At 39.2% G+C, this 12099-nt stretch overlaps 1 protein-coding gene across 2 annotated transcripts in view; it reads left to right on the forward strand.

Annotated features, from left to right (window-relative positions):
- The window catches only part of LOC115886869 (fatty acid synthase-like), a 75158-nt gene that overhangs the window by 15090 nt on the left and 47969 nt on the right, over positions 1–12099 (forward strand). For both annotated transcript variants that reach the window (XM_030906194.1, XM_030906193.1), the window contains 6 exons: positions 1008–1246; positions 1304–1551; positions 9595–9766; positions 9819–9947; positions 10641–10871; positions 11396–11585. In XM_030906194.1, coding sequence (XP_030762054.1) covers positions 1008–1246; positions 1304–1551; positions 9595–9766; positions 9819–9947; positions 10641–10871; positions 11396–11585 — 1209 coding nt within the window. The remainder of the gene's footprint in view (positions 1–1007; positions 1247–1303; positions 1552–9594; positions 9767–9818; positions 9948–10640; positions 10872–11395; positions 11586–12099) is intronic.

The raw sequence follows: 12099 nt of genomic DNA on the forward strand, positions 1-12099 counted from the left end.
AGCAGACTGACATAACGACTTAAGACGCATCCACAGTAACTGAATGCAAATTACTTAAGATGTATGGAAGCAAAAGAGGGATGCCTGCGTCCAACAGTGGACTTTAGTGGCTGGTTGATAATACCGTAGAAAGAGGAGAAAACCAAAGAGAGCCTAACGGAAGGAATAAATAAAGCTATGAGGGCCACAGACTAATGAGAAATGATAACTGAGAAGCACCAAGACGTATAACGATGCCGGATGCCAGATGGGACTAACCTGTCCCTTATACCAGGTATCCTCCACTGTCTGTGGTCATGTATCACGGCGAGAGGGTGTGGGGGGGGGGTCTTAGCTTAACAACCTCACCAAAAACCTAAATCCTATGATGGCGGTACCAGGTTACAGGGATGCGTGGCTAGATAGAAGACTAGCCTCTACTACCTTGGGGTACCAGGCAACCCATTGTATATTGGTCTCCCTTACTTTTTCATGCGGGGCTCTGTTGAAGTGGACCGACTAACCCTTGCAGTGTAATTGGCCTCCTCATATCCAAGGAGGCAATAGAGAAAGAGACCAGACCCTCCAGCCTCCACCTCACGGGTACCTCAGCCGGGGACAAGCTTCTCGACTGTGATGGACACGGAGGGCTAAACCCTAACCGTGAAAGGGTACTGAACTGATTCGCAGGAGGTAGATGCCCACTCCTCGGAGGATGAGCATATGTTGTCAGAGGAGGATGGGAAATAACCTGTCTTGTCTTCCCTACAACAGGTAGATCCCCATGTATGATGAGTTATAGAATATATGATGAGCTATAACTCAAGAAAGGGGGACACAATAGATCTTTAAGGTCGCGGTGATTAACCCCCCTCTTACTCATTTTACATACAAGCGTTATAGATTGAATTACATATTTATACAAAAAAACGTTGAGTGAAAGAAGATAAAAATTTAAATTTTTATTCTTGTGACAATGACCTGTTCCAAAAAAGTTTAGTTTATAATCTAATCTGTTTTTAATTTAGCTAATGGCTATGCTAGAGCGGACGGAGTGGTCGTGTTCTTCCTTCAAAAAGCTTCTGCCGCTAGAAGATCTTATGCTTCCATTGAGCATATTGGAACTAGGTTCGATGGTAATGGCGAAGGAAATATTTTAAATACAACTGTTCCAAATTTAGTAGAGTTTCTAAATGAGTTCTACGAAACATCTCCAGTAAAACCGGAAGAGATTCAATTTTTAGAAACCTATGGATCAGGTTTAAAGGTATTTTTAAGATAATTATTATACTTTACACTTTTTTTATTTATTAATTTAATATAGGATTTGGACGAAAAGGAACTTAATGCTCTAGATCAGGTTTATGGTAAGAACAGTAAAGAACCACTTCTTATTGGTTCTGTGAAAACAAATGCTGGGCACAGTGAGGCCTCGTCTGTTATGTTCTCAATCGCAAAAGTTTTGGTAGCAATGGAGCATGATAAGATTCCAGCAAATTTACATTTTAAGACACCCAATCCCAACGCTAAAGGTTTAGTGGAGGGAAGGATGGAAGTTGTTACTGAAAACAGGTACGTAGATTTCATCCTATACTAGGGTCGACATTTTTGGCTTTGGGTGTCGATTTTCGTGTGCAGGAAAAGTAAGGTCAATACACTCAGTAAAATAAGTACTGAATAAAGAAAGAAGAGCAAGTATTTTTTCAAGCGCATGAAATCTAGCGTCGGATTAACTGGTTATATAATAAATACTTCACATTTTTGTCTCTCTCATTTTTCTCTTTTTTTTCTCTCTTTTTTTTTCTCTCCGCCCTATTAGATCGCTATAGCGATTCACTCCTAGACACGTAAACACGTAAACGCCGAACCAAGGTTTTGCTTGATAGTATGGTATAATTCAGGGGGTATTCTTATTAGGGTTAAGATAATGTTTAAACCGAGTTTTAAACATTTTTTACACACATATTTAAACCAGTTTAAAACAACTAATGATGTTTGAAATACATTTAACAACACTAACAACACTTGTTGTTAAACAAAACCTTTAAACCATAACAACACTGATTCTTATACATATACTACTATGACATATTCGATTTTTTGATAATTGAAAGAATAGTATATAGTAGAATGTAGAATGTAGAATGTTTAGGAGGGGAGTTAATCACGGCGACCTTATAAATCTATTGTGTGTTCCCCTTTCTTGAGTTATAACGAGTTATAACTCATCATACAGTCTCAGGGCTTTAAGAAAAGCCAGTAACTGAGACGGCTCCACAGAGGCCAGCTCTCCATCCTCGACATCAGACGTACCAAGGTTCATGGCACGAATGGTCGTCGTCTCGGCGCACTCAGTGATAAGGTGTTCTGGTGTTTCCCCATTTTCCCCACAAAATCTGCATTCGCCGTTGTTTCTCAGTTTCAGCCTACTGAGGTGTTCGTTGAGGAGACAGTGTCCTGTTAGAAACCCCGTGACAATCCGAAGATTGTTTTTACTTAAATCAAGGAAAACCTTTGATTTTTCTCGGTCATAAGTTCTAAGGAACTTTTTCGAGTGTCTTAGACCGTTGGAGGACACCCATTCCAAGTTACGGATGGAGTCTTCCAGATTCTTCAGTTCCGCTTTCAGTTGGTTCCCGTTTGGAAAACAGAACGGTTCTGGTCCAGTTAGTGGAGTGTTCGCTCCTTTTCTAGCTAGATCACTTGCTTTTTCATTGCCTTCTATCCCTTGGTGAGCAGGCACCCAGAGTAGGAGGACTTTATTTTCTTTGCCTAATTTGTTGAGCTTCTCTAGGCATTCTTTGAGCAACTTCGAATTGATGGTTATTGAGTTGATCGCGTTAAGTGCTGCTTGACTATCGGATAGGATGGCAATTTTCTGTTTTCGATAGTTCCTATCTAAGATAAATTGTACGCATCTTTCGATAGCGCAAATTTCTGCCTGAAGGATACTGGGGTAGGTGCCCATTGGCTCGGAGTATTCAGTTTTCGGCCCAAATACTCCTATCCCTGTCCCTGCTTTGGTTTTGGAAGCATCAGTATACCACGTGATGGTATGGTCTTTTATATGCTGAGTAAGCGTTTCTTTCTTCCAATCCTTTTTATTACTCAATACTACAGTGAGGTGTTTCTCAAAGTTGTAAATTCTTGGTATGTCATCCACTGGGAGTTGGAGAAGTGGAATTTTCTTTTTGAGGGTGTTCCAAGCCCCTGACCTGAAAATTCTCCCAGTACTGTTTCCGTCAATGACCATTCTAATCATTGTCGCATTGGCATAACTACCGACGACAATATGCAGTGGTGTTAGGTCTAGAATGACCTCCATTGCTGCTGTTGGACATGTTCTCATGGCACCTGTGATGCAGATACATGCCAGTCTCTGTACTTTGCACAGGGTTTGCCTTGCTGTACGTTGCTCTAGTTTTGTATACCAAGCAACTGCTCCATAAGTAATCATGGGTCTTACTATCATGGTATACATCCAGCGCAAAATGTTAGGGGCGCAGCCCCACCTATTTCCCGCCAGTCTTCTGCATATCATGAGAGCCTTTGTGGCTTTGCTGGTAATGTTCTTAATATGCCTGTTCCAGAGAAGTTTACTATCCAGGGTTATTCCCAGATATTTCACTTCCTGTGATGGCAGTATTTCCTTTCCATCTAGATGGATTCTTTTCAAGTTTTTCAAACTTCGCTTTCTGGTGAATGGCACTACTGCGGTTTTATCTGAGTTAATACTCAGCCCGACAGTCCTGCACCATCTCTCAGCGATGCGGAATCCTCTTTGGATAATATCACACAGGGTGCCTTCATGTTTCCCCTGTGCAATGATGACTATGTCATCTGCGTACCCTATGCAGTGTATTCCCGCTAGAGTTAATTCTTCCAGTAGTTCATCCACTACCAAGCTCCACAGTAGGGGGGAGGTCACTCCACCTTGTGGAGTTCCTTGCGTTGTTTTAACAACTACAGTTTTGGTACCTATCTCAGCCTCTGCTGTCGTGTTGAGAGCATTTCCCAAAACCAGCGAATTATCGTATTGTTCACCCCTCTTGTTTCAAGAGATCGCTTGACCACCTTGTGAGGTATATTGTCAAACGCCCCTGCAATGTCCAAGAAGGCACAAAGTGCTGTTTCTTTGCTATCCAGGCTTGCCTGTATTAGTTCAGTTAACTGGTACAGAGCAGTTTCTGTGTATCTGCCCGCTCTATATGCATGCTGACTATCGTGCAGTGGTTTAGATGATTTACTCTAATATGGTTGTCCACTACTTTCTCCATCGTTTTTAATATGAACGATGTGAGACTAATAGGCCTAAATGATTTGGGGTTAGCCCAGTCAGGTTTGCCTATTTTGGGTATGAATATTACTTTCGCTCTTCTACAGATGGTTGGTATATATCCCATAGCTAAGCTGCTTCTTGTAATGTTTAATAGATGGTGTGTAGCTATTTCCTCACCCTTCTTTAGAAGGGCAGGAAAAATCCCATCTATTCCTGCTGTTTTATAAGGCTGAAAGGTGTCAATAGCCCATTTCAGTTTTTGTTCTGTTATTACTAGCTTCGCCATCTCCCAGTCTTCCCTGTGAGGATTGTGGGGTTCGTCGGAGCTACTTGCGTATCAATAGATATGCTACCTGGAAAGTGTGTATAAAGTAGGAGGTTAGCTCTCTCTTCACCTCCTTCCGTGTAGCTTCCGTCAGGTTTCTTAAGTGCCATGTTGGGGATGGGCCCACTCTTGGCCATAGCTTTGTGTAGCCTAGCTGCATAAGTAGTTGAAGTGATGTTTTCGCAAAAGCATCTGAAGTCAGACCGCTTTGCCCTTCTAATCTTCTTATTATACTCAGTTAATTTCTCGGCGTAGAGCTGCCATTCGCCGCTGGGTTTGGCTCTGTTGAAGAGTCGTCGAACCTCCGATCTAAGATTGTCTAGCTTTTTGTTCCACCAGGGATTGTTGTTACTTTTTTGTATGCCCTTACTTGTGGGGCAACTAGATTCATATGCATCCAATATTGCACCACTGACTTCCTTTGCGTACCATTCTAGATACAGGTGGTTCCTAGCCCTACCTGCATCTATTTGGTCCAGGTTGTCTACGAGATTGGTGTGGTATAGTTCCCAATCGGTTTTTCTTGGATTCCTTCGAATTTCAGTTTGGAGTATGATTCCTCCTAATTTGAACTCGATGATTCTGTGATCTGATAGGGAAGGTTCCGTTGAGACCCTCCAATCTTTCAGGTAACTAGTTACACTAGCACTCCCGATTGTTAAATCTAATACTTCCTCCCGCGTTTTTGTCACAAACCCTATATTGAGAACTTCAAGATTGTATGCTAAGAGGAATTCTAGTAAACACTCACCTCTAGTGTTAATATTAGTGCTTCCCCATACCTCATTGTGCGTATTGGAGTCACATCCCAATAGCAGAGGTAGTCGCCGTTGGCTGCAGAATCGCGCGAGCCCCTCTACCTCCGGAGGCGGTGTCTGCCCATCACCCGGAAAGTATGCAGAGGCAATCACGATATTTTTGCTACAACCCTCGATATTAAGTTGAACCATGATTGGAACAAGATCCCGGGTTGTAAATTCTGAAACACATGTGTAGTTAATGTTGTTTCTTATAAGAATACAGGCTCGGGGAAGTTCCTGCCTGTTATCATATATTACACTGGAATTTTTTCCAGACAACCCTTTAATTTGTCCCTGGTACACCCAGGGTTCCTGGGCTAGTACCATTACATATTGGTTTTTCTCAAAGAGTCTTGTGATTGTGGCAGAAGACCCTTTTGCATGGTGCAGGTTTATTTGGGATATCCCATGCATCAGGTTTCTGGGGTAGGTAAGGGTCCCCCTGTTGTAGGGAGGACAGGGTATTTCCCATCCCCCCCTGGCAACAGATGTTCCTCCTCCGTGGAGTGGTCATCAACCTCCTCCGAGGATATACACCCTTTCACGGCTGGAGTTACGCCAACCGTGTCCTTCACAGTCGAGGAGCTTGTCTCCGGCTGAGGTACTTGTGAGTTGGAGGCTGGAGTATTTGTCTCCATTTTCTCCCCCTCTTTAGCTTGTTCTTTTCTTGGACCTGATACCGGTACCGTCCCGAATCTATAATAGAGGTTATATCCTTCTTTCTCTATTGCCTCCTTGGATTTGAGGTCAATTCCTATTGTGAGGACCTGACCATGGCCCTCCTCCTTCGAGTTGAGGACTCGCCAGCTCGATGTACTCACATTCTCGTTCTGAGCTTGGATAAGGTCTAGCAGGTAGGCGGTGTCTTTCCCCTTGCTTCTTGGCAGAAAGACCGTGATGGTTGTCCCTTTAGGGATGTTTTCTCCCCTCATTGCAACCAGTCCCGGCCCCTGCCAATTTTTAAGCTTAGGTGCCGTTTCCACCAACCAATCCGCCGATTTTTCAGATGCACAATCTATGAGGATCATGCCCACCCTAAAGTGTATCCCCGCAAAGCGCAGCTGACCCACACTTTGTGGATCGTTGCGTCGCAATCCGCTCGCTACTACTTCGTCCAGTATCGCCTCTTCTAGAGCCGTTTGCTGCTCGGTAGTCAGTACAACCTCCGGATATTCCTTTGGCAGCACCGCAATTTTCACTTGTCCAGCAATAGCGGCATAGCTAGTGATACGTCCCTGCTTGCCTCTCGGTGTGGGACGGCTTTCCATCCTGGCTTTTTTCTCTCCTTGTCGGAGCAAAGGGGAGAGGTTTTCGCTCCCTCTCTTGCCCTTTGGTGGAGATGCGCCAGGTTGTTTCTTGGTTCCTTTTTCAAGGAGAGTTTTGGCTTTTGCTTCCTCCGGAGCAAGTTCTTCGTGGAGCAGTCGGAGGTATCTCCCTGCTTGTGCGGGTTAGACGATCCGCTGAGACCTACTCTCAGCGGATCGTCTAACCCGCCTGGTTGACCCAAGCCGGGTAGACGGAACGGTAGCTGGTGTCGCTTGTTGGGTCTAGAGGTTCCCTTACTAGAAGAGGTGATAGCTTGTGTACCACTTGTGGAGGCTGGGCTCGCACAAGTGTCAGCCGCCTCTCCTGTAGTTTCCTTTGGGATTGATCCCTTGGAACTTTCGTTCATAATGTTCCCAGTGTTACTAGGGGGTTTCCCCACAGCCTCACCGGTGATGTTTTTATGATTGTTTGATCTCATAGTGTTCCCACGAGTAGCTAGGGTTAGTCAGTCCACTTCTACAGAGCCCCGCATGTAGAAGTAAGAGGTAAATACAATGGGGTGCCCCCTGGTGCCCCAAGGTTGAGACCAGTAGAGGCTAGTCTCTATCTAGCCACGCATCCCTTTAACCTGGTCCCACCATCATCGTAGGATTTAGGTTTTTTGGTGAGGTTGTCTCCTCTTGGTCCGGGCGGTTAAGCCAAGACCCTCCCACACCCTATACCCGCGAGACTTGACCACAGACAGTAGAAGGTGCCTGATTATATGTCTTGGTGCAATTCCCTGGCCACGACACTACAGCCAGAGACAAGACAATGAGTGAGATGCTTCTTAGACCAAGCCAAAGTGCTAGAGGTGATTCCCCTCAGCACCTGACCAGGAGCTTCCCCACCAACGACAAGGTCTTGCATTTCCTAGGGGAAGATAGTATATAGTAAATAGTATATGAATTTTGCAAAAACTAAAGCAATGTAAAACCACCTAGTAGACAGAAAAGACATTCTAATAAATAACACAGAACTGGAAGTAGCGAGAATACATATATTTGGGACAACTAATACACAGCTCGGGATCTCTACTACCAGAAATTAACCAAAGAAGAAGTTACCATGTAGTAATTATGGACGAAACTCAATCATATTCAAATCTAGAATGCCACTTTATCTAAAAAAGAAAACATTCGACCAATGTGTACTACCAGTCATGACCTATGCATGCGAAACCTGGACACTTAAAACGGACATTATAAGGAAACTGCAGGTCGCATAACGCTCAATGGAACGAAATGTGCTGGGAATAGCCAAGAAAGATCGTAAAAGAATAGAGTAGATACGACAAAAGAGCCAGGTAATAGATGTCATCCACAGAATAAAATCCCTCAAGTGGCAATGAGCAGGACACCTGGTAAGAGGGACGGAGAACAGATGGACCACAAAAATTACTGCATGGCATGGTACCCACAAGGAATTTTAATTCTTAGACCTAGAGAAAGACTAAACCTGAGATGAGACCATGATATTATGAAATTAGCAGGGATAACTTGGTCCCGCGGAGTCAACAATAGAAAACAATAGGCCCAACTACAAAGAGAGTATCTAAATATGTGAGGGAGGCTACACCATAATTGGAAATGGTTGAGTAATGGTTGTAATTTTTATTTAAATTCAGATGTAGATTATTCCTACCAATTTTTAGATACTGTCTGTCGAAATCGTTTCTTCTCTCGAAACCAACAAGCCATTGGATATTAAATTAAGAAAACATCACTGATTTTATATTATTTTAGATAAAACATCACAAAAAATATTATTTATTGATTAGAATAATTAATTTTACTAAGTTATTTTACTAAAAAAAAATGTATAATCTATAATTATTTAGTGATATTTGAAAGGTATATTTAAGAACTAATTGAAATGTTATGAAGGCGATATCTGTATTAAATAATGTCATCGAGTATTGTTGTTAAGATCTATTAGATCGATAAGAGATATGAGATCAATAGATAGAATAAAATACATAAATAGGGTTTTCGTGGAAGCTTACCAATACATATCACATCATTTTTAACTGGAAGGACTTTTAGGGTACGTTTGGGAAGTGTTCTCTCTACAATAAAGACATTGGAAAATGGTATCCCCCAGGAATATATATAACTCAGCAATAATCTGTTTCTAATAGCAATCAATGATCTAGTTGAAGGAATGAATAAAAGTGTATATATGTGGATGATCTTGCTATAACCTTTGCCACAAAAACTGTTGGAGAAAGCAGTAGATATCTACAAGATGCCATAAACCAAGTTGTAAAGATGCTAGTGTTAATGGCTTTAAACTATCCAAGAAAAAAACCCATGCGGTGCATTTTTGCAAATTGCCTCAGCCACACTATCGTCCACTGGTTTTCTTGGACAATTGTCCTCTGGAACTTAAAACTGAAACCAAATATCTGGGCTGAATATTTGACGAAAAACTTAGGTGGAAACCACATATAAAAGGATTAGTGTTACGGTGCAAGAAGGTTCAAAATCTTATTAAGGGTCTCTCGCATACCACATGGGGGGCAAGCACAGAAATAGTTACCCAGCTCTATAAAACCTTGGTACGTTCGAAGATCTTTCGGGATCCAAGATCGGAAGTTGACACACTCAAATCCAACTGTGATACTGTGATGTACGTAATAATTACGTATTTTTCTTGTTGTTTGTTTTTTTTCTCTACTTTGTTTATGTTTGTTCTTGATCTTTTTGTCACTAAACTTGAAATGTTTATATCAATGTAGGTACATTTTTAAATTTTGAATTGTCCTTGTAATGGTGATCCTTTGAGGGAACCCCTGTAATTACATTGTTATCATTAACGAGTTGTACATGGCTAATGATCCTGGTGATCGATGCCTAGGAACAAAAATATCTAATATTTAAAAAAAATACGTAATCTAATTTTAGAGAATGGAAACCAAAATATGCTGCTGTAAATGCCTTAGGAGTAACTTCATTTTACGGACATGTAATTCTAAAAGCAAACCAAAAAGAAAAATCTAAAGTTACAGATAATTTTCCGAGGTTAGCCATCGCATCTACGAGAACCGAAGAAGGAATAAAAGATATTCTCGAAAAAGTAATAGTAATGCATATGGGAATGTATATATTTCAAATTTAACATCTTATAGGTAAAGACGTATGAAAATGACGACGAGTATTTTCAATTAATGCAAGAACTTTTTGCAAAACCAATTTTGGGCCATCTATATCGCGGGTACACTTTGGTCGGAGCGTCTGAACCAAAAGAAGAATTTGTAGTAAGTATACTAGAGGTGTAAAAAATAAGGAGTTTCACCTAAAGAAAACATTTATTTTTATTTCCATCCACTCAACAAACAAACTTATGTTTTACTACACGTAATACAATACATGTAAATATTTTAATGGTTTGAAATTTAAAAGAGGCTAATGAACTAGATATATATTATATTTAGTTATAGACTCGTACATTACTCTATTATTTTTCGTCATTTATAATTTCCATAACTTTGAGTTCAAAGTTTGGATGCAGATTATACATTTAAAGAAATACATACTTCCAAACAGTTCTTCCTTCGTAAAAAAATGGCCTCTCATACAATATTAAAAACTTACATTTTCATTATTTTGATTATTTGGATTTTTTAAAATTTTTTAATGCTTTATATACTATGCTCATTTTTAATATAATATGAAGAATATTTCAAAAAATAGCACTTCTGGTAGTATTTGTTTTTTAGAGACTTCAATATAGGAACTTTTTATACAGATATAAGATATAAAATAACATTTTGATTGCTGGTAAGCATAACCTATGATGATATGATACACATTCTTTTTAAATTTTATAACTGTTGGATGTTTACATACAACTAATTATTATAAATACTATATAGTTATATTATATTTGCCTCTATTTTATTTTTTGAAGTTTTAATGTTACTTATTGCATATAATACATATTTAAACAGTATCATCAAGGAACAAAACGTCCTGTTTGGTTTGTATACTCCGGAATGGGTTCACAATGGAATAGTATGGTCAGTGATTTTATGAAAATTCCTATTTTTGCTTCTGCCATTAACAATTGCCATAATGTTCTGCTTCCAAAGGGTGTAAACTTACTAGAAGTTATTTCCAGTGATGATAAGACAATATTTGATAACATTCTTAATTCCTTTGTTGGTATTGCTGCTATGCAAGTAAGTAAAATTATGTTTGTTGTGTAACTTATAAATTATAAAAAATATACTTTTAAAATTGTGCAATTACAAACTTTTCATAAAGTGTCAAAGTTACTAAGTGTACAAAGTAAATAATGGAAACAAAGTTCTATATCCATCCAACATTATCCTATTCCAACATTATTAACTATAAAAAACAGTGAGCAAAATAAATAAAGACAATAGAAGTCCAGAATTGTTTTAGTTTTAATACTGAATCATTAATAAAAGACCTGCATCAATTTTAGTAAAAAATTCAACAAGCAGTGTTAAACATTAATTACAGATATAAATGAATTAATTTGTTTTGTGATATATTTTTTATAAATAAAAGGAAAAAATAGTTATTGTCTTTTAGGATAAATAATAATTATATTCTTCATTATTATGCTTCAAAAACTCTACTATACATATTTCTAAAACAGATATTTTAATTTGCTATTTTTTTAGTTTAATTAGTCAAATTGGATCTTGACAACTGAACTAATTTGAATTATTTTAAGATTGCTTTGACGGACTTGCTAAGAGCTATTGGCATTGAACCAGATGGTCTCATTGGCCATTCTGTAGGAGAGTTAGGATGCGCCTACGCCGATGGTTGTTTAACTGCAGAACAAATGATATTGAGTGCTTATTCCAGAGGGCGCGCCTCTTTAGATGCTGAACTTATACCTGGAATGATGGCCGCCATAGGTTAATAAATATGACATTAAATGAGGAGCAGATTTTCTGATGCATTTTGTCCATTTTTTCGAATTTTGGCAATCAAAGAAAAACTGCTGCGCTTTTTGCAAGAAACTAGTATATTTAGAAAATAGTACACCTACATGTGAAAAATCTAGTTTTGATGATATCTGAAAAAATTGAAAAAAAAACTCCAAGAAACCTATATGGATATTTTGTCACTGCAAGAAAATCTACAAAATAAAATATTATCAGTTATTTTTTGCAAACATTGCTGCGTTAATCCAACGGAGACTACTTGTCAGCAGTTGGGTTTACTGATAAACAAATTTGCCTAACGAACAAAAAAATGCTTGAAAGTTTCGGAAAGTTTATCTCTTTCCGTCGACAGAAGCAAAAAATACAAAGAATAAAGAAAAAAAAACCTATTTAAAATATTTAAATGCAACTATTCGAAAATACTTTAGTTTTTTTAAAACAGATACGTCTACAAAAACCGTTGAAGTTCTGTTAAAATGACATT

The sequence above is a fragment of the Sitophilus oryzae genome, unplaced genomic scaffold (assembly GCF_002938485.1).
Source record: "Sitophilus oryzae breed Bouriz unplaced genomic scaffold, Soryzae_2.0 scaffold_499_pilon_pilon, whole genome shotgun sequence".
Taxonomy (NCBI): domain Eukaryota; kingdom Metazoa; phylum Arthropoda; class Insecta; order Coleoptera; family Curculionidae; genus Sitophilus; species Sitophilus oryzae.